This window comes from Aedes aegypti, chromosome 3, assembly GCF_002204515.2.
Source record: "Aedes aegypti strain LVP_AGWG chromosome 3, AaegL5.0 Primary Assembly, whole genome shotgun sequence".
NCBI lineage: Eukaryota > Metazoa > Arthropoda > Insecta > Diptera > Culicidae > Aedes > Aedes aegypti.
Window position 1 is genome coordinate 404,891,418 of NC_035109.1, and position 26,271 is coordinate 404,917,688.

Genomic DNA, 26,271 nt, shown 5'->3' on the forward strand with positions numbered 1-26,271 from the left:
AATACACACTACAAAGAACTGTTGATGATTTAATGAAGGCAAAATTTACTTTTTTTAAATATAACCTAAATTATTGACAAATCGAAAGAATAGCCCATGTTAAAAAAAATATGATGGAATTATCAAAAAACACTTCAAACCCTAGCACACCGTTGGTAACCAAGAGACAAACTAACTATCAGCTCAAAGTTTTGACGCGAGTTCACAACTTCGTCCTGAATGAGCGGATCGTTTTAATTATTCTCTTATATAGCGATAAACATGACGTCCCACCCATATCATAAAGATCAACAAATTAATTAACTGATCAGTTATTGGGCCACACTCATGAATCCTACACATCTGCGATAAAAAAAAATTGATTATTTTTTGTTTGTTATTCGGCCAAACGGCATTCGGCCAAATGGCCGGACACCTTCGTCAGTGAGAGCAGAGAGATTTTATGCCCTTTGGACAGAAATTTCATAGTACTTACTTTACTTACTTTTGCTGGATCTACGTCCTTCAAGACATGACCTGCGTCACAATGTTACGCCAACTAACTCGGTCCATGGCTGCTAACTTCCAATTCCTCGATCGCCCCACACTTCCAAGATCTTGCTCCACTTGGTCAAACCACCTAGCTCGTTGCGCTCCCCTTCGTCTTGTACCGGCCGGATTTGAGTTGAACACCATTTTTGCGGGATTGTTGTCCGGCATTCTCACAACGTGTCCCGCCCATCGTACCCTTCCAGCTTTGGCGACTTTCGTGATACTGGGTTCACCGTAGAGTTGCGCAAGCTCGTGGTTCATTCTTCTCCTCCATACGCCATTCTCACATACTCCGCCGAAGATCGTCCTAAGCACACGTCGTTCAAAAACTCCTAGCGCTTGCAGGTCCTCTTCGAGCATTGTCCACGTCTCATGCCCGTAGAGGACTACCGGTCTTATTAGCGTCTTGTACATGGTACACTTAGTACGGAAGTGAAGTTTACCAGACCGCAGGGTCTTGTGGAGTCCATAGTAAGCACGACTTCCGGCGATGATACGTCTTCGAATTTCTCTGCTGCAGTTGTTATCCGACGTTATCAATGATCCGAGGTAGACGAATTCGTCCACCACCTCGAACTCATCCCCGTCGATCGTCACGCGTCTGCCTATGCGAGCTCTATCGCGCTCGGTTCCTCCAGCCAGCAGATATTTCGTCTTCGACGTATTTACCTTCAATCCAACCCGATCTGCTTCACGTTTCAGCCTGGTATACTGTTCAGCAACCACCTGGAACGTTCTTCCGACAATGTCCACGTCGTCAGCGAAACAAATGAACTGGCTGGATTTATTGAAGATCGTGCCCCGCATGTTGAAGCCCGCCCGTTTCATAACACCTTCTAGCGCAATATTGAACAGGAGGCAGGAAAGACCATCGCCTTGTCGAAGTCCTTTGCGTGTTTCAAACGGGTCCGATAAAGCACCCGATATCTTCACACAGCACTGTACACTATCCATCGTTGCTTTGATCAGTCTAGTCAGTTTCCCGGGAAAACCGTTCTCGTCCATAATCTTCCATAGCTCTTCGCGGTCGATGGTATCATAGGCCGCTTTGAAATCGATGAATAGGTGGTGCGTAGGGACTTGATATTCACGGCACTTTTGGAGGATCTGCCGCAATATAAAGATTTGGTCTGTCGTCGATCGCCCGTCCACAAATCCGGCTTGATAACTTCCAACAAATCTGCTTGCCAGTGGCGATAGACGGTGGAAGATGATCTGGGAAAGCACTTTATAGGCTGCATTAAGAATGGTGATCGCTCGATAGTTCTCACATTCTAACTTGTCACCCTTTTTGTATATTGGGTATATTATTCCTTCCTTCCACTCCTCTGGTAGCTGTTCTGTATCCCAGATCCTGGCTATCAATCGGTGCAGACAAGTGGCCAACCTTTCCGGGCCCATTTTAATAAGTTCCGCTCCAATACCATCCTTTCCAGCTGCTTTGTTGTTCTTGAGCTGTTTGATAGCATCCTTAACTTCACTTATTGTGGGAGTTGGCACGTCTCCCTCATCCGCCGTACTGATGAAGCCATTCCTCCTGCTGTCTTGATCTTCCTCCTCTGCGCCGTTTAGGTGTTCATCGTAGTGCTGCTTCCACCTTTCAATCACCTCACGTTCGTCCATCCTTATCCCGACACATTTCGGCTCGCGGCACAAAGCCTTTGCGGGATGCATTTAGTTTCTTGTAGAACTTACGTGTTTCTTGAGAACGATACAACTGCTCCATCTCTTCGCACTCCAACTCTTCCAGGCGGCGCTTTTTATCCCGGAATAGATGGGTTTGCTGTCTCCGCTTCTGTTTGTATCGTTCCACGTTTTGACGGGTGCCTTGCTGCAGCATCATCGCCCGCGCTGCATTCTTCTCGTCCAAAACCGTCTGACACTCCTCGTCGAACCAATCGTTCCGTCGATTTGCTTCCACGAACCCAATGGCACCTTCCGCTGCGTTGTTTATGGCAGCTTTGAGACTACTCCAGCAGTCCTCAAGAGGGGCTTCGGTGAGCTCTCCCTCTTCCGGCAACGCTGCCTCAAGGCTTTGCGCGTATTCAGTTGCGACTTCGGGTTGCTTGAGTCGCTCCAGATTGTACCGGGGCGGGCGTCGGTACCGAATGTTGTTCACAACGGAGAGTCGTTGGCGCACTTTAACCGTCACAAGGTAGTGGTCCGAATCGATGTTTGCGCCGCGATAGGTTCTGACGTCGATAATGTCCGAGAAGTGCCTTCCATCAATCAAAACGTGGTCGATTTGTGATTCAGTCTGTTGGGGTGATCTCCAGGTGTACCGATACGGGAGGCTGTGCTGGAAGTAGGTACTACGTATGGCCATGTTTTTGGAGGCGGCGAAATCAATCAGTCTAAGGCCGTTTTCGTTCGTAAGCTGGTGAGCGCTGAACTTCCCTATAATCGGTCTAAATTCCTCCTCCTGGCCAACCTGAGCGTTGAGATCTCCGATAACGATTTTGACATCATGGCTTGGGCAGCCGTCGTATTCACGTTCCAGCTGCGCGTAGAAAGCGTCCTTATCGTCATCGTCACTTGCTAGGTGAGGGCTGTGCACGTTGATTATGCTGATATTGAAGAAACGGCCTTTGATCCTCAATTTGCACATTCTGTTGTCGATTGGCCACCACCCAATCACGCGTCTCTGCATTTCGCCCATCACGATAAAAGCTGTGCCCAGCTCATGTCTATTGCCGCAGCTCTGGTAGATGGTATAACCATCCCTATACGTATGTACCGTCGACCCTTTCCAGCAAACCTCCTACAGCGCTACGATGTCGAACTTGCGGACCCTCAATAATTCGGAAAGAATGCGGGTACTTCCCAAGAAATTGAGAGACTTACAGTTCCATGATCCGAGTTTCCAATCGTTAGTCCGTTTTCGATGCCTGGGTCTATGCCGATTGTTCCGGTCCGAATTTACATTGTATGCTTCCTGTATTTCATAGTACAACAAGTTAATTACAAATTGTTTATTTGAGGCTCATCCGCTCATAACGTTTTACAGAGCCGAAATGCAGAGTTTTTTTTTCTTTCTCCAGCACAGAAGAAACATTGTTAAGTTTGAGCTTGATTGACCGCTTGTGGTTGCTACTGGTTGGATGGTTTGACTTTATTAATGAGATTTTTAGCCTTGGGCTAGTTCATCTCGGGACCAACGGCTTTACTTCCCTTCCGAGGGAAGTCGTCACTATAACTTTTTACGTCATAAGTGACTATGTCGGGGATGGGATTCGATCCCAGGTCCTCATGATTGCTACTGCAGTATTACGTGCTGTAGTGTGTATCTGCTGGTGATCTTCTAACAACAATCGCAACAATGGCGCCTGCCACTTCAGGTTGCTGACCAATGAGGGGAATAGGTAGGAATTGATGTTGCATTTAAAACTGGTCCACAGTAGATCGGATGCATGCAGTACGCGAGTTCATGCGGGCGGGAATGGGTATTGGGGAGAAAGCTAATGTTATGGCATTATGTATCAGGCGTAAGGAAAGGCGTTGTATAATGGTAGAAGAATAGAAGCGTAGTAAAACGGTAAACGGACACTTGGAAAATATTTACAAAGTGATTGAACCATTAGATCAGCAAGGTCGGTAAACAGGTATCTTCTATCAGGAGATATAGAAACGTCGTTTTCATCTTTTTTATCCAACAAGTCGGCTTGATATATTATAAAGAATATGGATGTCACTAGGAATGTTCACAGTGCGTATCCTAAGCTCTTCAACATATCTTGTCAGACCAATGTTGAATCGTCGTCCTGTCCTTCTGACGATTTAACCACGCGATAAACAAACAATTCTCACCGATTAGAATATGATGATCGGACGCGATATCAGCTCTGCTTTTATTTCGCACACGAGGGACTCACGTAGTCTTCAATGAAAGATGAGTGAACTTAGGAACCTTTTATCGTTGTTGCCACAAAAACGCTTGCCGATTTAGATCGTCTCTCGGAAAGCATGGCTCATAGTAAAAGTTATCAAAACCAATCCTCGTGTTGATCTTGATTTCACCCTTTAGAGTCTTATCTACGATCGCATTCAGTTAATTGCAAAAATTCTTCTTGTTCCACTTGTTCCACGCTCTGGCAAATATAGCTGGTTTGCTCTCGTGAATCCAATGCCCAGAGCACCGTGTTAAGACGAATATGGTGTTCCTTGGAGATGTTTAGCCCGCAGTTCATTATACACCCATAATTGACAAGCATTACTTGGTGCGATGAACAGCGCTTATTGGCGTCGTTGTATCTTGCTTTCAATTCTTTTTTTGTTCTTTTGCGTTTTTGGCGAATTCATCAATGGCCGTATATCTTCCGTCTGAGTCCATTTCATCAATCCCCGTCGCATATTCAGTGTCCTCCAACGATTTCAAATAGCTTACCCAGTGCTCAAGGTACGTCTTAGGTGGAAATTTAAAGATGCCGTCACAGCCGTTCTAATTGTCGAAGCCAGCGAAGTTGTCTTCAGAGCCCGCGTCATTGTCCAACGGGTCGCCATCGGCCAATATCCTGCACTCATCCTCGGAACTATCAGAAAAACCATAACTTTTCAAATAATCGAGAGCAAACATTTCCGCGACTTTGAATGCGGACACTAAACTGTCAAAACAACAATAATTCACATGCGAAGACCGATGCATCATAGTAAGCATTGATACTGTTATGCGTTTATTCTTGTACATTCAAAAGCAAATAAACGCATATCAGTCACGCGTACATTTTTTCGTATATTAACAAATTATTTGAAAAAAGTAATAAACAAAATATATAAAATACTGTAATCAATAGTTCATTGCACCATTTGAGTACAAATTTAGGTGCAAAAACATCGCTTTTTCAACTTGATTGGAGTAAATAGAGCATAAGTTTTTCTCAGGTGCGTCGTTTTGCTAGTGGGACTGGTATGCATTTATGGGCAGTATAGATCGAAAGTCTTTACTCCAGAGAGGTCTTGGATGGCAAAGAACGCATATTATAAACGGTCCAAATGACGTTATCAAGTGGAAACATAATGGTTGCTAGGATCCAATCTACAATGAATAGCGTAACAACACACTTACATACAAATACACCACAAAATTTGTTGATTCCTCTAATTCTTGGATTGTACAGATTAGTTTTTGGTAGTGTTCTTAGCAATATTCATTAATAAATTATGATTATAAAAATAAAACCTGAAGGAAGGATTTCACCCACTGAAATTCTGAAGAAAAATCCCTGGACCCTTCTCCAATGTATACCCGAATGAATTCCTGTTTCAATGTTTGGAGGAATTCTGAATAAAAATTTATCTAGAAAATTCACAGGATTAGTTTCTGGAGAAATGTTTTTTTACGTAAATTTGTGCAAGAGTTCCATGCAGAGATTTCCTCAGGAATTTATTCTAAAATACTTCAGAAATGTCTGCAGGAACTCCTCCAAAATTTACTCCAATTTTTTCATAAGAATATTCCTTGCAGAAATTCATCGAATCCAATAAGTAATATCGTGAGAAATTTCGTTTTGACTCTGTAAATTTGTTTTTTCGTAGTGTTTTTTTAGATATTCATAGATAAAATTAAAACAAAAACCCGAAGGAAGCATTGGGTGAACTCCTGGAAAACCTCTGAACCTTTCAATATTTGAAGGAATTGTGAGAAAAAAAATATTCTAGAAAGTTAAAAGATCAATTCTTCAACCAACTTTGGTATAATACCTGGAACAAATCATAACAAAACACTTTAGGTACTTTAGGAAAATTCTTGAGGCACTTTTCAAGACATCTTTGAAATGACTCAGTGAGAATTTCTAGATAAAATTCTTAGAAAAATCTCTGGGATTCCACAGAGAAAAATCTTACAGGAATTATTGTAAGGCCTGGACTGCCGTGGATCGCAAGTCAATCCCATCTGCATTTTCGTTAAAACTGAGTTGAGTTCAGTTTTCAACATATCTTCAATGCTCTTTCAGCTGCACTAATGAGATAATATGATTTGTTCGAAAAAAATAGGAAAAAACAGCAAGTCAAATTGTTACGTAATGAAAAATAACCGTATATCAGTCCCACTACAGATTTCCACATCGTGTAACACAAAAAAAGAACCACGTTTTGATCATCTTCATATTTTTCTCGGAAAGATATCGTAGTGAGATTTGAATTGTGAAAATGTAATTAAGATTTGAACATGTTCCAATCCTCTGGAATTTTTTGAACATTCGTATGGAAAACAAGTTTAGAAACTTCACAGTCCATTTTCTCAATGCCTACTTTTTACAGATGACTTGCGATTTATGACAGTGGAGTAATTCCTAAAATCAGTGATGCATTTTAAACTGAACGCGAGCCAAAAATGAACTGAACGCGTTCTAATTTTGCACGTGAACGCAGTAAACATTGAACTCTCGTGCAAGCCGCTGCTCACGAAAATGCACACTGAAGCACACAACTTAAAAAGTACTACTTTGAACTGCACTGAGTGGTATCCCGTACAATGTATGGAACCTTTCATGTTCCTTGACATCTCTAGTAAATATTTCTGCTGTTAAATTTGTTTTAATCTGCCATGAAAACAATTTTCCTTTCGCGTTCATTTTTCTGCTCTCCTGCGTTCAAATTTTTGAACTGCTCAATGTTCAAGCCTACTTGATCTTTCGTTCAAAAATTTGAACTGGAACGCGAACTGAACGCGTTCAAATGCAACACTGCCTAAAATACTTGGAAATGTTCTCCGTTAAATTCCTGATTTGGTGTAAATTCTGTTTTCATTCCAGAAAGGAAGTTGAAGTTTTGAAAGAATTTCCAAAAAAGTTTTTAGATTAGTTCTCAGAGTTTTGATTAGTCACAAGTTGCTTTTCATCAAGGTTCTCCAGAAAATTCGCTTTTTGAAGGACTTATGTAGTAATTGAAAGCAAAATCCCAAGAGGGTTCATTAGGATTGATTTTTCAATTAATATATTGGGGAATTAATAAAGATATATGAAGAAAGAACTGGACGAATTTTAGCATAGCATAGCATAGCATAGACTGACTGTACATGTCAATGGTTGCTACTCCGTGATTGATCGGAACTGGTAAGAATTGCACTACGATCCAAATGAATAAGGGATGGGAGTTTCCGCTTACTCTCGAAGTGCATTTTAGCAGATCAGATATTATTGATCAATAACGGCGCCGGCCAAGTCCTTACAGTCAGTTGGGATGGGGAAGAAATGTTAGGGTGTAATGATTGTTGCTTCTAGAGACCGAGAATACCTCTGCATCTCCACAATCACCACGGGAAGGGTGTTTATTAGTGAGGGAGGAAAAGATCTGGGACCTCTGGTCGATGATGCGATCCATGGACAAGGGGGAAATATACGACTTATATTTAAAGCTAGCTTTGTATTTTTGTCTCGAGAAGTTTTTGGTAGAAGCTTTAAAAAATACGTCAACATCTATAATGTCGAAAAATTCTAAAGATGTTTTTATTAATGACGAAAACTGAAAATAACATGTATACATTTTAAATTATATGAAACAGGAATAATGCCGACACTTGTAGTGACGAACTATACAGAGTTTGTTTGAAAATTATATATGAGTATTACTGTGCATTTTGTCTCGATATGGTAGAAGTTTTTAAAAAATACGTCAACATTCAGAATGTCGAACAATTCAAAAGATAATTTTTAATAATGTCAAAAAGAGAAAAATATATGTATATTGAAATTGTATAAGAAAATAGCATAATGCCGACACTTATAATAACGAACCATACAAAGTTTGTTTTGGTATTACTTAAAAGTTACGCTTTCAAGAAAAAATATGTTATCACAAGCATGAAACAAACTCACCAGTTGGTAATCCATCCTCGACTGAACACAAAACTTCTTGGCGTCCCGAAAACAAACCGTCTTGCCTGGGCCTTCCCAAATACCAACCCAGCAAGACGCTCCAACACGGAAAAAAAAATCATCGGCGACGAAACCGTGAGCAAAACCTATCTGACGACGCGTAACCATGAGCAAAACCTATCTGACGACGCAAAATCGAACCGTCCTGCTTGGGTTTCACGAAGCACTACCCAGCAAAATGCTCCGAAACAGGAAAAAAAATCTCCGGCGACGAAAACACGCGCGAAATTGTGAGCAACATCTATCGAACGACGCAAAACCGAATTGTCCTGCTTGGGCTTCGCGAAGCCCTACCCAGCAAGACCTGAAGAAAGAACTGGGCGAATTTTATGAGAAAAACAGGAAAATATTCTTGAATTGATTCTTTAACAAAAATATAATTAACTAGGGTAGAAGCACCTGTTTTGGCCAACCTATGAGAAAATGTCCTTAAAAATTATATCGGATGCCCTTTTTATACTGCAAACAGGGTAAAAACAAGCTTTCAATCCATAGTATGTATGAAAAACATAAGAACTGAGTTGCAACATTTTTTGCTTTGAAAATCTCGTTTATCGTTGGCCAACGTCCAGATATTTTTCGGTTCCTAAATTTATAAATCACAATGATTTCTTATGAGAGTGGCCAGATTAGGAGTACCCTGACCAAATTAAGTGTATTAATTCCCATACAAATAATAAGAAGAGTAATATTTATTCGGAGGAGTTCTTACAAATATCCCAGTATGTACTTTGCTACAATTATTTAACAATTTTAGGATACAATTTCTTGGGTAGCGTCAATAAATGACGTAGCATTTTTGGCCTATTTTTGACACCCCCTCCCCTTCTTCTTCTTCTTCTTTCTGGCGTTACGTCCCAACTGGGACAAAGCCTGCTTCTCAGATTAGTGTTCTTTTATGAGCACTTCCACAGTTATTAACTGAGAGCTTTCTTTGCCGATTGACCATTTTTGCATGTGTATAATCGTGTGGCAGGTACGAAGATACCCTATGCCCTGGGAATCGAGAAAATTTCCTTTACGAAAAGATCCTCGACCAGCGGGATTCGAACCCACGACCCTCAGCATGGTCATGCTGAATAGTTGCGCGTTTACCGCTACGGCTATCTGGGCCCCAATCATAGCCTATTTTCCCATACCTAATACATGATTAGTCACAAAATAATAGACCCCCCCCTGCCCCCTAAACTGCTATGTCATTTATGGACGCACCCTTGTATAATGAAAAACAATGTCAACAATCTAAAAATGATTTTTAGATGGCGTCTAAAAGAGAAATGATTTGTGAAATGTTTGTGGAGATTATAAAGCTATTTATGGATAAATTACTGAAAAAAAAATTGAGAGGGAGAATATATCTTGAGATATCACCGAGGAATCAATGGAAAAATTCGAGCAAATATCAGAAAAGATTTGTGGAATAAATTATTGGAACGGTAATTGAAGAATTTAAAGAAAATATAAAGTGGAAAATAGCTAGCAATCTCAGAAGCAATTCCAGACAAATATGTGAAGTTATGCCTCATCGGATTCTCCGATCCGGTACTAGGGGATCTCCCCCCAATTTAACAGATACTGGGCATTGAGTTTCTTAATGAATTTGTGGCAGATTTCACTCAAGATCCATTGTGGATTGTAGATAAAAACTCTGAATTATTTCAGGTAAGATCTTCGGCAGAAGTTTGATTTTTGGATAAACTCTAAGAATTATTCAAAAAGATGGCGTAATCGAAAGAAACACGAATGCTTTTACAAATTTGAATACACCACTGTAGCAAACCAATTGATTTTGATTCTTTTCCGTCGGCCAGGGGGGAAGGCCCTTCTGTCTCCATCTGGCTACACCCATGGAGCTATGCCAAGTAATACACACACTTCTGATGCTTAACCATAAGGGTTCGACGATTGTCTAATATAAAAACTATCACCAATAGTGTTTACTGTCATTCTATGGGGGTCATGATTCAGGAATAATATGTTTTTTTTAGCAATAAGACCAGCAGGAGGCACTAGTATAATATGAAACGTGAAAAACGATGCACGCGCCTCTGGTTGTGAGATTTGAAGCACTTCTCGTTTTCTTTTTTGGCGTTTTGTCCGAACTGGAACAGATCCTGCCTCTAAGCAGTGTTCTTATGAGGGCTTCCACAGTTATTAACTGAAAGCTTTGATTTCCAATTGACCATTTAAGCATTTGTATGTCGTATAAAAAGTACCTATGATATGCCTGAGGAGGTCCAGAGAATTTTCTTTACGAAATGATCCTCTCGAAAAGCGAGATTTGAATCCTCACGGAGAAAACGAAGTACTCAAAAGTGAGTTGCTTCCACTCAATTCCGGGGGTTCGTGCGTTAACCTAATTTTGAGTTGATGGGGTAGAAGTTGTTTTCATTTGCAGCCATGCGAAAAAATACCTACTGGCTAAGTTCTTTTCACTCATCCGGCAGATCAAATAACTCAACTTCCAGTACTATGCCACTTACTCAAATTTGAGGTAACGCACTAAGGTTCAGTTTTTGGGTTGTTTTGCTCTTCGCTCTCTGACAACAATAGAAGGAGCGAATGAAATAGGGAGAGAAAAATAACTCAAAAGTAAGTTAAAAAATACTCAAATATGGGTTTTCCGTTTTCTCCGTGCTCGTCTTTCAACTTGATCGTGGTGGATAGCTGCGCGTTTAACGTCTACGATTATCAGGGCCGTAGCACAGATAAAAATAAAAACTTCAGTAGTGTTATAGCTGTTTGTCACTGCATTCACATTACAAGTTTTCCACAAAGAAAATAGTTGAAAATAAAAACTTTGACAGCTTTTGTGGGAATTGCCGTGTTATTCAGTACTTTTGTAGTAATTGACATGCACGTCCTAACATTCACTAACCCCTACCTATTTTCCGCGACCATTTGTGAATAACGATAAAAAACTTGACCTACAATTCAAATGTTGATACTTATCAAATGCCTTGTATATATTTGTATTTCACATCTTGCCCGAAACCGAACCGACTGCCCATGACCATCAAACTACTACGAAATCCCTTCCACCGAACCGCGACTGAACCACAAACAGCCTAGCTCCGAAGACTTCCGGCACTTCGAACCAACAACGACATTAGTCTTCCAACCCAGAGTTGAACGAGAGTGTGTTGATTCGACGTACCAAGCCAGAACTAGAGTATTACTACTAATTTAGGTACAACCGCTGTGAATATAGCTATAGCTGATAGGGCCCCCAATTGAAGTGTAAATATGACCACGCCATTGTTAAGCAATTATATAAGTGATATTAGTGTTGTAAGCACGTGCAACTGATACATACTAAGTAATAAAAGCTGAAATTTGTTTTAAATGTTGAAACTACAATTAACACGCTTTCTTATTTTATTTCTATTGCATATACGGCCTATTCCTCTATTTCGACATTCCTTAATCCTCTATAAACAACAAAAGTCTACCAAAAGAGGAAGCCTTCGCCTGATCCTTAGTAGAGGTTCTAAGGATTGAACCCTCACGAAAGAGCGCAGACATCGCCCAAACGAAATTATTGTTTCTCATTCTATTTCACAGGCGACGAAGACCCGTTGCTACTTTCCCCATCATCGTCAACTTCCTGTTGTTCGTCTTCGTCACCACTCTCATCGGAAGTGAGCGCAACTAACCTGCACCAACCGAACAGTGAGAGTACCATCAATTCCCCGCACCAATCATCTCGCCCTGCCTTAGTGCCATTAGAAGTAGTCTCTAACATCACAGAACCGAGTGCCAGCCTAATCTGCGATAGCGAAATTGCCAACACCAACATTAGTCGTAATTGCAATACTAGTAGCAGTAGCCTTAGTAGTTGTAGTAGTTTTGAGCGAGCGCCATCTACTATTCAACCACCTCTGCATGGAGTGTCGTCACCATCTGATCACCATTCTCGTTCATATTTCTCAGATCATCACAATTCGCAACAGCAGCAGACTCAACCGGAAGTGGTCGTTCAACCTTCCCAAGTCAAGGTATGTGATGAGTTACGAATGCTGTCTGATTTACTAAAACTGTCTACCACCATCCAATATAAGGAACCCGTACCAGACTCCACCCTCCAACAATCATCTACACAAGAACCACAGACACAGAACAACCCCTCCACAACTCCACAAAGTAATGGATCGAGCACCCCTGTGACCCCACTAAGCCCCCTAACTCTCAGAACGGCCGAACTGGACTCGGACCTGGAGAGTCTCAAGACCAAGGTTAAAACCAAAACGTCCAAGGCGCAGAACAAGCTAAACGAACTAGCGCAGCAACCGGAGTTCCTCTCGAACGAAACCTTCAAACTGCAGACGTTCAAGTTCCTGCCCAAGTCGATCAGTCTGTGCAACGACGATTCAGTATTCAAAGAAAACTACACCAAGTTCTGTGATCGCAATGCAATTCTGAAACCTCCTCACCTTCAAGAATCATCGTCCAAGGCATCCGAGGAAGTGACTTCCAGCAGTAGCACCACCACGACAACCGAAGTCTCCGAGGGTACCAAGGTGATCGTAACGAAAACTACCAAAAGCACTAAAACGGCTGCCGATGGCACGAAAACCGTCACCCTTCGGAAGACGATCGTCAAACAGAAGAAGATCACCGAAGAAGACACCGACAAGGACAAGCTCAAGACTCAAAGCAGCATTACCCAGCAGGATGATAAGGCCACAGTCAAGCGGACCAAGTTCCGCGTCAACCAGATGAGCAGCCGAGACGTTCCAGTTGCGATCAACAACGTGGCCAAGAGGTACCTCGAGCAGAATCGACTGATTGCCACCACCGCGTCCACCAACCTTCCCAAGGATGATTGCATTGTCAAGAAGATCCACAAAACCAGCCTCGTGAACCATTTCCAGCAGCAAACCACGTCACATACCGAAACGGCCAACAACCTGAAAAATACGATGAAAACGCGTAGCATTTCCGTCGACTGGGACGCCGTCAATGCGGTTGAGAACCGGTCCATGAAAACGATCAATTCCTTCCTGAGACGCACCTCGACCTCCACTGCAGGATCGGCCGTCAAACAGCTCCAGGCCCAGATCGAGGCTAGTATTCACAAATGAGAACCCGCACACTGTTACCGGATATGTCGTTTTCTTAACATACGCTTAAATTCCACACTCTTCTGACAAATCTATGTGCGTTTGAACGTCTATCGAAAGTAAAAAAAAAGTGTGTTATGTGAAAGACGTATCCTTCATTACCTTTGCTCTAGTCATTCAATGTACTCTTCTCGTCATCTCATCACCATTAGCCCTCATTCACCCTATCATTTGTCTGTTGGAACCCCCTAAATGTACTTATCGCCCCATGTTTACAATTAAGGCCTATTTATTAAATCGATGAGATTCGATCCACGAAACTGTTATCAATTTTATTGAAACAAAAAATGTTACCGAGATGGAAAATAGTCAACGACGTCCCTTGTGACAAGGGAAGCAATTCAATAAAAAAAAACAGTGTTAGGATAATACATAATCATGTTAAATCATCTAAGTGAGACACAAAAGGATACTTGCAAACACAGTTAAGAAGCATGTAGTTAAATTGTATATACTCAGAGTATCTGCATAAATGATATTAAATGGTAAAATTAAGTACTGCTTGTTGAGAAAACTCATTTTGAAAGAACGTTCTATTAATTTGTGGTAATTCTAGTTTGAACACTCAGCACTGGACATCGAATATTAGAGGAGAAACCGGAAGTGTTAACCACTAACATCCCAGGACAAACCTTGAATTTTCAGATGGCCACGATTTGGAGACCAGTAGATCAATTCAGTTGAACTAGATTTTGATGTGAATGCAATTAGTTGGACTTAAGATCCTTGAGTTACCCTTCCCTTCTGGACACGAAGGTATTTTATCGAATTTCAATGGTTTATCGAATATACCCCCACTCCACAGTTATGGATCAGTTAGTGTCGCATCCAACCTATTAAATTCAATAAACAACATAGAATACATAAAATTGTAATATAAAATCAAGGATCGTACTTTTTAAATTGGAACTTCGGTTAGTAAACTATTAACTATTAACTATAGTAATGACCTTTTCAAAAGTTGATAATAAATCTTCGAGCTGTTTAGTAGAATACCTATAAGTAGATGAAAAAACCGAATTTAGTGCTATACCATTTAATTCCACTAGAGTTTGTATCCTTTGACAGATACGCGTATTTCGACCTCAACTGTAAGGCCGTCTTCAGTGCCGTGTACTCACGGCGTGTCTGGTAGAACAATATTATCACAAAAAAATAGACATCGCTAAATCTTTCACCATTCAAAAATATAGGTTTTTAGCTTTCATTTGACGAGTTTCCCAAAAAAAAAATCCACCGAAGGATCCCGAACATTTTTTTTTATTTCAAATTATTGTTATTTTCAAATATAGTCATGATAAAAGACAGTTTTTTTCTCTCAAGCTCGATGGTAGCCCAAATTTTAAATGAAAGTTGATATAACAAAGCTATATGAGATTACATGTTGTAATGGACATAACTGTCCTATGTGATCTTGGGGATTTGATATGCCATAGGACACTTATTCGTACAGTGATGGACACACTCAGTTGAGTTCAACTAATTTTCATTCATTTACCGAGATCCACACAGCTGAGCGGTTAGCAAATTAATTTTAACAGTTAAAAATCAAGTTTACTTAAAACAGCGTTTTTGGATGCCGTAACCAAACGTCACTTTTACTAAGATTTCGGCAAACGACCTTCAACCGAGATTTGCAACAGCCGCGATCGGTATTCTGATTTAAGTGATTCTTTGATTTGATTTGATTCTAATGTATAACTGACTTTTTTCATGTTTAGAATAGATTTATTTTCTTTTTCTTTTGTCTGGAATTACACCCCTATTGAGACAAAGCTTCTCAGATGAGATAACAAGGGAGAGGAGGTAAATCCTTCAGTCTGTTGAAAACTGTGTTTTTTATTTAGTATAATTATTGACTGCCGTTCTGCGTATTTATTATTTAGTCGTTAACGATGTTACGCCAATTTACTCGGTCCATGGCTCACTATGGCTTATCAGGTGGCCAATAATCAAAAAAGTGATGTGCCCCAAATTTCAATTCTTGTTCGCCATTTCATTGTAAACATGTCTGCTAAGAAATCCCCAAAATATTAGGGCATGATTTGCATTGCACACTCAGATATGAGGTGCCAAAGTTGAACCTATGGAGAAAAACTTGTTTTTATTAACAAAAACTATGGTTTACTCAAATGAATTTAACTAACAAAAAAGGCTTCCTAGAAACAATAAAAAAATTAAAAAAAAGATTCAAAATAGTTGCTTTTATGATGTTTTTTTATAAAGGCCGCCATCGGCACCCATCGTTAGAATTCCAATTTTATGTCTCTGATCGCTAGCTTTCGATAAAACTTAAGGGTGGTCCTTTTTGTTTTCTCAAATTGGTGGACCCCTCGTACGCCAGCTAGCTAAACAGTTTGCAAAAAAGCCCATTTTTTGATAAATCTTGGGTATTTCTTCACGTGATATGTCTCATATTTCCCTTGGAACACATACCAAACTTAATGGCATCGTATAGAGAAAGGATATAGCTTTCATTTGAAGATAAAAAAAATCCGGCGGCCATTTTGAATTTGGCCGCCATCTTGAATTTTGTTAGAAAAATCGTTTTTTCACCATTAGCGCACCGCTCGTTTTGAATTCTGAGATCACCATCAGAAAGCTGAGGAAAAATTGCGTAAGATAGGCTACAGAAACTTGGTGTGCAATGGTATTTACCCTATGAAATGAACGATTTTTTAAAACATGTTCCACGATTTTGACGTATATGGCGAGTGCAATCAATGCAAACATCATTTTTGGTACAACAAAGATACAAGTTTTCAATAGTTGGTGTATTTTTCGAGTCAGATAAAGAATAGGAGTATTATTTTGAGTGAAAAAATCTTGCGGCCATCTTGGATTTTGACGCCATCTTGGTTTTAAGTAGTAGAATGAGTTTTCACCTTGATAACACTCAACATGTTGAATTTTAATGCCACCGTTACACTTACTACTCTTCTTGTTCTTCTTTTTCCTGACGTTACGTCCCTACTGGAATAGAGCCAGCCCCTAAGCTTCAAAAATAAATTAACAAGTAGAATTTTTTAACGCTTATTTGCCACCTGAATGATTGTTCTGCATATCTGCGAGTTGAAAAATAGCATTAATTCTTTCATTTATTTGGTCTAAAACCATTGATAGAAATGAACAATCTGTTGAACAGCTAAAATAAGATAAGAAATAAAGAATCTGTTTGATTTTTAACGGAGATCTTCAATTAATTAAACATGAAGAGCGCTGAGATGGTAAAAAATCATTCTACTGCTAAAAACTAAAATGGCGTCGAAATCCAAGATGGCCACCAGATTTTCCAAACTCAAAATGATTCACCTGAGTTTCGGCATTACGTCCACATTTGAACAAAGCCTGCTTCTCACCTTTCAATTTCGCTATTTTTCACATGCATGTTGGGTGTTAGTAAAAACAATACTTTCTGAATCATAAAATCAAGGATTTTTTTTGCTTAAAAATTTAAGATTTCCATTCTAAATTAATGCACTTTTGGAAATGTTTTACGTTAAAACTACAGATATTACCACAAAACTTACTAATGTCACAACGCACAATTTATAAACTTCATTCGATGACAAAAAAAGCATATGGTAAAAAAAAAATTTGTTTATTTCAATCAATGTTTTTGGACGGTTTTTATTCATTAAATTTATTTATTCATAATAACTGAATTCAAAGATATGTCGAAGAAATATTCTGTTATTAAAAATCGTATAAAAATAGAAAATTCCTATTTAATAACCTGTATTTATAACTAATAAAGCTGAGTATCAGGCTCGGTTCCACTAGGGACGTAACGTCAGGAAAATGAAGAATAATAAGAAGAAGAGTATACGTAACCTTGTTTTTATTGGTAGAGTAAAGTGGGGCAAAAGTTCGAGTGGGGCAAGAGTTTCTTTTTAAGATTTCTAGCTCAAATCAAATCAAAACTTAGAAATGTCATGGTGGTTCGAATGCTATTCAAGTGAGAGACTTTCACTCCAAATATCATAAAAATCGATTGAGATTTGGAAAAGTTATGGCAATTTGTTGTTTTTTGGCGTAAATATTGTAATATTTGGTTAAACTTTTGATGCATGGATCCAAATGAAGATAAAATATTTTTCAATATTGTATGTAAGGGCGTTTCTAGGCCTATCATAAGGATGCTTTGACGTGTATTAGTTTTTCCATAAATAGTTGGAATCAATTTTTGGCCCATAGCGGGGCAAAAGTTCGAATTTGCGGGGCAAAAGTTCGACCCATGTATAAACCCACGGAAATTTTTTCAAATTTCCTGAAATCTACATATTATCTTCAAATTTAGCGAAATTTGCCTGATCGTGCGAAAAATGTCACAAAAATTTTACATTTTCACTTAGTTTTGCGAAAAACTGCTATTTTTTGGGTGTATTACAATTAACCTTGTTTTGGGCATTTTTTGATGAAAATTTAGTGTGTATTTTTCGGCAAACATAAGTTTACGGCTGGTATAAAGTATGCCTGGCATAAAAGTATTGATATTTTGTGTTTTAGCCAACGAACTTTTGCCCCACACTAGATTCGAACTTTTGCCCCACCGGTGGGGCAAAAGTTCGTTTAAGACAATCAATTTTGAAACTGTTATAACTAAAAATGGGTAAATATTTTGACACAAGTTTGTTCAGCAAAGTTATAGCCAATATGTTGAAGGTTCGCTGTATGGTATTTGTTTTGTTTCATGTGCTATTATTTTCCTGGAAACTTTGATTATACCACTAAGGTCGAACTTTTGCCCCACCTTACTCTAACCTCTAAATTCGACATGCTGAGTACTATCAAGGTGAAAAATTCATTCTACTAGTCGAAATCAAGATGGCGTCGAAATCCAAGATGGCCGCCAGATTTTATCACTATTCTTCATCTGACTCGAAAAATACACCAACTATTGAAAACTTGTATATTTGTTGTACAAAAAATGATGTTTGCATTGATTGCACTCGCCATATACGTCAAAATCGTGGAACATGTTTTAGAAAATCGTTCATTTCATAGGGTAAATACCATTGCACACCTAGTTTCTGTAGCCTATCTTACGCAATTTTTCCTCAGCTTTCTGATGGTGATCTCAGAATTCAAAACAAGCGGTGCGCTAATGGTAAAAAAACGATTTTTCTAACAAAATTCAAGATGGCGGCCAAATTCAAAATGGCCGCCGGATTTTTTTTAACTTCAAATGAAAGCTATATCCTTTCTCTATACGATGCCATTAAGTTTGGTATGTGTTCCAAGGGAAATATGAGACATATCACGTGAAGAAATACCCAAGATTTATCAAAAAATGGGCTTTTTTGCAAACTGTTTAGCTAGCTGGCGTACGAGGGGTCCACCAATTTGAGAAAACAAAAAGGACCACCCTTAAGTTTTATCGAAAGCTAGCGATCAGTGACATACAATTGGAATTCTAACGATGGGTGCCGATGGCGGCCTGGTTTCAGCGAGAATTGCTCAAAGCGGTTAAAAAAATCGAATAAGCTTAAAGTTAACACATCGAGTACTTTTTTGTCCCAAGTTGTCCCAGGCTTAAATTCAGTTCCGAGGGTACTTTGAGATGTAAACTAAAGGATCGTGAAGAATGCACAAATTTGCACTTTTTTAGTATAAGGCTTTTTGAATTTTTCCAATATTTTTAACCATTTTCTATTAAAAACAGCTAAAAACTAATTCAGAAAATAACTGAATTTCGTTAAATCATTTCTATGTAAGTTTTAATATTTATAATGGTTTGCACAACGTAAATCGCATAAATGGCTTATATGCATTAAAAGTAACAAAGTTTAATATTTCGCTATAGGTCCTATTCAAAAGTTAGTCTCGAAAACTTGTTTTTGAAAATAAAACATCAAATTTGTATCATAAAACTCATAAATACGACATGAGATGGAAAAAATATTTTTGGCCGCCAGTCTGTATGGAAACCGCCCATAGTGGGCTATGTCTCTCCAACTTCGATTTTGGCCCACGTTCTCCAGATCTTGTTGCACCTGATCAAGCCACCTCGCTCGCTGTGCTCCTCGCCTTCTTGTGCCAACCGGATTCGACGCGAACACCATCTTTGCAGGATTGTTGTCCGGTAGTCTTGCAACATGCCCTGCCCAGCACACCCTTCCGGCTTTCGCAACCTTCTGGAACAAAATCGTATCTCGGTTATTGAACCCGGCTCTCCGCATGACACCTTCTAGCGCGATTTTGAACAGCAGGCACGAAAGTCCATCACCCTGTCGAAGTCCCGGCGTGATTCGAACGAACTGGAATGTTCACCCGAAATCTTCACGCTATTCTGCACACCGTCCATCGTTGCTCTTATTAGTCTTGTGAGCTTCCCGGGAAAGCTGTACTCGCCCATGATTTTCCATAGCTCTTCGCGGTCGATGCTATCATAAGCCGCTTTGAAATCGATGAACAAGTGATGCGTTGGGACTTGTTATTCACGGCATTTCTGGAGGATTTGCCGTACAGTGAAGATTTGGTCCGTTGTCGAGCGGCCGTTGATGAAACCAGCTTGATAACTTCCCACAAACTCATTTGTTATTAGTGATAGACAACGGAAGATAATCTGGGATAGCACTTTGTAGGCGGCATTCAGGATAGTAATCGCACGATAGTTTTCACATTCCAGTTTGTCGTCCTTCTTGTAGATGGGGCATATGACCCCTTGCTTCCACTCCTCCGGCAGCTGTTCCGTTTCCCAGATTCTGACAATCAGCCGGTGCAGACAGGCTGCCAACCTCTCCGGGCCCATTTTGATGAGTTCAGCTTCAATACCATCCTTACCAGCGGCCTTGTTATTCTTGAGCTGGTTGATGGGATCCTTAACTTCCCTCAGTGTGGGGGCAGGCTGGTTTCCTTCATCCGCCGTGCTGACGTAGCAACTTCCTCCGATGTCGTGACCCTCGACGCCTGTGTTCTCCGTGCCATTCAGGTGTTCATCGTAGTGGTACTTCCACCTTTCAATCACTTCACGTTCGTCCGTCAAGATGCTTCCGTCCTTATCCCTACACATTTCGGCTCGCGACACGAAGCCTTTTCGGGATGCGTTAAGCTTCTCGTAGAACTTTCGCGTTTCTTGTGAACGATGCAGCTGTTCCATTTCTTCACATTCCGCTTTTTCCAGGCGGCACTTTTTGTCCCGGAATAGGCGGGTTTGCTGCTTTCGTTTTCTTTTATATCGCTCCACGTTTTGTCGCGTTCCTTGCTGCAGCATTGCAGCCCACGCTGCATCCTTCTCCTCCAAAACCTGCCTGCATTCTTCGTCGAACCAATCGTCACATGTCCTCCTTTCCACGTACCCGACGATGCTCTCGGCTGCGTTGTTGATGGCTGCTTTTATGTTGCTCCAGCAGTCCTCAAGAGGGGCTTCGTCAAGCTCGCCCTCTTCCGGCAACGCTACCTCGAGATGCTGCGCGTATGCGGCAGCGACGTTCAGTTGGGCCAGTCGCACTAGGTCATACCGAGGCGGGCGTCGATACCGTACATTGTTAATGACGGATAGTTTTTGGCGCAGTTTCACCATCACCAGGTGTCCAGTGGTCGGAGTCAATGTTAGCGCCACGATAGGTTCTGACGTCGGTAATATCGGAGAAGTGCCGTCCATCGATCAAAACGTGGTCGATTTGTGATTCCGTCTGCAGTGGTGATCTCCAGGTGTATCGATAAGGGAGGCTGTGCTGGAAGTAGGTGCTGCGAATGGCCATGTTCTTGGAGGCGGCAAAATCTATCAGTCGTAGGCCGTTCTCGTTCGTCAGCCGGTGGGCGCTGAACTTTCCAAGCGTCGGTCTGAACTCCTCCTCCTGGCCAACCTGAGCGTTTAAGTCTCCTATGATGATCTTGACGTCGTGGCTTGGGCAGCGGTCGTACTCGCGTTCGAGCTGCGCGTAAAATGCGTTCTTGTCATCATCAGTGCTTCCGGAGTGAGGGCTATGCACGTTTATGATGCTGAAGTTGAAGAACCGGCCTTTCAGCCTCAACTTGTACATTCTTTCGTTGATCGGCCACCATCCGATCACGCGCCTCTGCATATCACCCATCACTATAAAAGCTGTTCCCAGCTCACGTGTGTTGCCGCAGCTCTGGTAGATGGTATGATTACCTCTAAACGTTCGCACCAATGCTCCTGTCCAGCACACCTCCTGCAGCGCTACGATGTCGAAACCGCGGGTCTTCAGTACATCGGAGAATATGCGTGTGCTTCCGATGAAGTTGAGAGATTTGCAGTTCCACGTACCGAGTTTCCAATCGCTAGTCCATTTTCGTCGCTGTGGTCTTTGCCGATTGTTCCGGTCCGTATTCTCTCGTTGACGTTCCTGTGCTGGTGTATTTTTACGGCTGGCTTGCAGGGCCTGACACCAACCCCCTAGATTCCCGGAGGACCATTCCCCCTAAATGTTCGGAGGGCCATAGTGCGCAGTTTAGCTTAGAGTCCTTCTCTGGCACTCGGACGATGATCAGCCGCATGGGCCCTGACATGGGGAACAGACGCTGTTGTGAGCCGCTCCTACCATGGAGTACAGACGCTCAAGGTTTGCAGAAGCAAACCCCCCTTCCCTGTCAGCATACGACCAAAGTTCTCACCGGGGGTTGGTTACCCGATCTTCCCCAAGGTTACTCGTACCCCGGCCAGTACCACGAGGAGGTAGGGATAAGAGTTGCTGGGCAAGAGGCTAAGGACCACACAATGGGGTCTATTTTATTCCTGTAGGTACGCGAGGTACCAAAGGTACGCCATGCCCAGCCATTTACCGCGTCAATGAATATCCGAATACGATTAAAATTCTGTAGCTTGAGAAATTAACGAGGGGGTCTGGTTACGGGTCGGTCCCCCAAGGAATTTTGGAATATCTTCAAAACCAGATGACCAATGATCAATATCGAGACAGATCCTAAAACTAGAAGAGTTTTTTGAGAACTTGTGAAAAAATAGTGCAAAAATATTGAAAAGCAAAAACGTTATAACGATTTGAATTTGAATTTTGCGGTAAAAAATGAAGCTGCCGGTAGAGGGGTTAAACTATGTAGCGATCAAACTCGATCAATTTCTTATGTAGGATGGAAGACACGACAAGGTTGTTCATGGTATGTTCATACCTAGTAAAGCGTGACATGTTTTGTGCAAGAACCACAAATACTCTGGCCCGTGAGAAGAACGATTGAGAATATCTATAGTGATAATCAATCGAAACTCACTGTAATAAATGCTTCTAGAAAAGAAAAAAAGTGATCAAAGAATTCATACGAGGTGCAGGATAAGCCATACGCGATTGACTAAATGGCATTTATTCCAAAACAAAGACCCTGAAATTTGTGATAGTTGTAATACTCCATTAGATGTAAAACATATTTTACTAGAATGCAGAAACTTCGATGACATTAGAAACAGAATAGGAATCAATTCAAATATCGCCATAACTTTGGGAAATAATAAAAATGAAGAAGAGAAAATGTTAAAATATTTAAAGGATACAGGACTTTATAGTTTACTTTGAACAGAACTTTAGATTAATAAGAGGCGAATGAATTGAAAATTTAAAGCCTCTATAAAAATAAAGGAAAAAAATGCTTCAACAATCTTCTATAACCGTTGGAAAAACAAATGAAGCAATCCGTTATTGCATTTCTGAATGAATCAATGGATGGTTTCTTAAAAATATCTACGGCTAACCCTGTATATGTTCTGGGACAAATTGACGTGAGTATTCCTTGAAGTATTGCAGTAGAAATTTCTGAAAGTAGTTCAAAGTGAATTCCTGAAAAATGATTTGATCAAATCCCTACTGATACTTAACCCGTATAGGCCTGAGTGAAAGCAAAAATTCTAAAACCCTCACCGCTCTGCGAATTCTTAATGGATTCAAATGATTTTTTGTCAGTATACTGGCACACATATCTAGTTTCTAGAAGTGGACAGAGGAACGCGGAAATATTCATGTGGTCAAAGTTATTCCCGTGGATCACTGGGTCAGGTTGGATGAGATGGGTACTGTGCGTTTGTGCTCCTGCCTACCAATTTCATGTCACAGATAATTTCCGGAATCGGCTATAATGTGGCCACTACATGACGGAATTTCAAGAAAATTGCATCAGTGTAAACCTTTTGAGAAGCGATTGAATTTGATAACTATGAGTTTTGCATTTAATTAATCCTACAAATGACCATTTTTGGGTCCCGGGACGCCTCAAACTTATGATAAAGTGGCCAATTTGCATCTGAGCATCTGTTACAAGTTTATGGGAACGCATTTCAGTGCACAATTATGTTTGATTTCTACTTTTCGAGAGTTGTTACGGTTTAGTATCCAACAAATCTACAGCCGGTTCTTCCGGGCATTACGTCCGAATTGTCACATCCAGTATATTTTAAACGGTGCAAAACTCTTCATTTATACTGTTGATTTTCAGATCTTAATGATTTATGCAAATTAAAATGATTGTCATTGCAAATAAATAAAGGTAACTTGGCATGTCCCAAAAAATAGCTTTTTTTTACTCGACCCATCGGGATAACTCCGGCCACAGGAATATTTCCGAGTTCCAGCAACTAGATATGTGGGCCAATGAACTGACAAAAAACCATTTGAATCCGTTAAGGATTCGCTGAGCGGTGAGGGTTTCAGTATTTTTGCTTTCACTCAGGCCTATACGGGTTAATAGCATCATTCATAGACATATTTAGACCTGATTATGATTTGTTAGTAAAATTGATTTAGAAAGGATATAAATATAAAGGATATTCATATTTTTTAACATGAATGATAACGAAAGTTGATCCAATGAATGATCTTAAAGACAGGACTGGTAGTAGTTTTCTTTTTAGAAACTTAATTAACAGGGATCTTTCCCTAAATTCTTAGGATGCTAAGAAGAATATCTGTAGAATTTGCTCCAGTTATTCCTTATGATCTCCGAAGCTACTACTTTCAGTAATTTTCTCAGGTTTTACCTTGATTTTTTTTTACTAAAATTATCCTAGAATTCCACTAATCTTCCAATGGAATTCGATTTGTTACGTTAGGAGCTCTTCCAAAGATTTATACAGAATCTCTTCCGCGGAAATTCACAAAGATTTATTACAGAGTGTTTTGAAAAAAAAAACCAAGAATTCCTCCACCTGTTCCTTTAAGAATTCATCCATGAAGAAAAAAAACATAATTCTAAAATCATAAAATACATAAAATCTAAAAATCCTTGAGGGTTCTTCGAAAATTTTTTTTTCAAGAACATTTTTCAGCATTTCATCCAAGTATTGCTCCTGCTGTTTTACCAAACAATTCTTAAAGAGTTTCTCAAAAAATCGCAGGCCATCTTCAAACGTTTAATTAAGTTTTCACTCTAGTTTATACTACAGCAATTTTTCCTATAATTTCTCCGATCATTCCTACACAAATTTCTATAGACATTCTGTCCATTTTTTTTTAATTCGATTTTTTAAGATTATTTTAGTTTATCTAGTTTAGTTTAAACAGCCTCAAGAGTCCAGGAGTTATTTCTGAGGTCATTGTTGTCTTTGTTACTTTAAGACTTACCCAAATTTTATCTAACCTCTGGGATTTTATTTAGATAACTCTCTAGGATTTTATTTAGATATACCTCACGGATTAAATTGGCATTGCCCTGGAGACATTCCTGGAAGAAATACTAAAAGAACTTTCGAAACTAACTTCAAAAAAATTTAAAGAATTACTGGAATCTTTGCAACAATTGGTGCAGGTATCTTTAGAGAAATCCATTGTTAAAATATTGTATAAATATTAAAATACAATCTTAAAGAAAATGCCCAGAAATTTCTGGAGAAGTTTTTGATTGAATTTCAGAAGACGTTTTGAGCTGGAATCTTTGTCCAGGATGTACAGGGAAATCAATAGATAAAATCGTGAAGAAGTTTGGACTTTCTTGAAAAAAATTCGCAAAGAATTTTTTTAGGAATTCAGATGATTTCTGAAATAATCTTCGGAGAAATTCCATTTCTGTGGTTCTCCTTGAGAAAATCAAGGTTGAATTCTTGAGGTATCCTAAATAAAATTCTTGGAAAATAATCACTATACACTAAACATTTGGGCAACATAAAAAAACACATACAAGAGAGGTCTTCAATTTCCTATTTTAAAGGTACTCAGTCGCTGAGTTCTGTAAAGCCAAAATGCTTTCTTAGTAACGTCTGGCATGAAAATTATGGGGTTGGAAGCAAGCCCGTTTTTTAAGAATTATGTTTTTTTTCTGTCGAGCGGAAACATCTCCTGAAAATATCATTAGAACGCTTGCAAACAGTACAATTTGTTGTCAATTCAACTCAAACCGACTTAATTGTCATTCACACCCCTTTGCGTTTGAGCCCCCTAAATATGGTTATTTTCAATTTCCAGTCCATAATTAAAAATTTTCCCAGTTCCACTGTGCACAAAATATTTAGGTCAAGTTTAGTACACGGCATTAAAGACGGCCTTATGTTGAGGTTGAAATACGTGTATCTGTCAAAAGAAGCCAACTCCAGTGGAATTTAATGGTATAGTACTGAATTCGCTTTTTCAGTTATTCACAACATATCTACAAACATTTGTCCTATCCATGGTTTCGAACGTGGACGCGCCTCTGCTGTAACTGATTATCAATTTGAGAGTTCGGATTACAATAATTGTCACCTTACAACATGATTGTATAGTTCTAAAGTAGCTTTATTTTCCATTTTTATATTGTCGACTGATGTACAAATGTAAAACGTTTATTTTATTAGCATTTTC

General features: G+C 39.9%; 1 protein-coding gene across 4 annotated transcripts in view; it reads left to right on the forward strand.

The window, feature by feature from the left end:
* LOC5566696 (calcium/calmodulin-dependent protein kinase type IV) overlaps positions 1-14,023 on the forward strand; it is a 114,949-nt gene extending 100,926 nt beyond the window's left edge. For 2 of the 4 annotated variants that reach the window (XM_021855730.1, XM_021855729.1), the window contains exons 9-10: positions 11,970-12,403; positions 12,467-14,023. In XM_021855730.1, the coding sequence (XP_021711422.1) occupies positions 11,970-12,403; positions 12,467-13,489 (1,457 nt within the window). In that variant the 3' untranslated portion in view covers positions 13,490-14,023. The remainder of the gene's footprint in view (positions 1-11,969; positions 12,404-12,466) is intronic. The other 2 variants (XM_021855731.1, XM_021855732.1) reach the window with 2 other exon arrangements.
* The last annotated feature ends 12,248 nt before the right edge of the window (positions 14,024-26,271 follow it).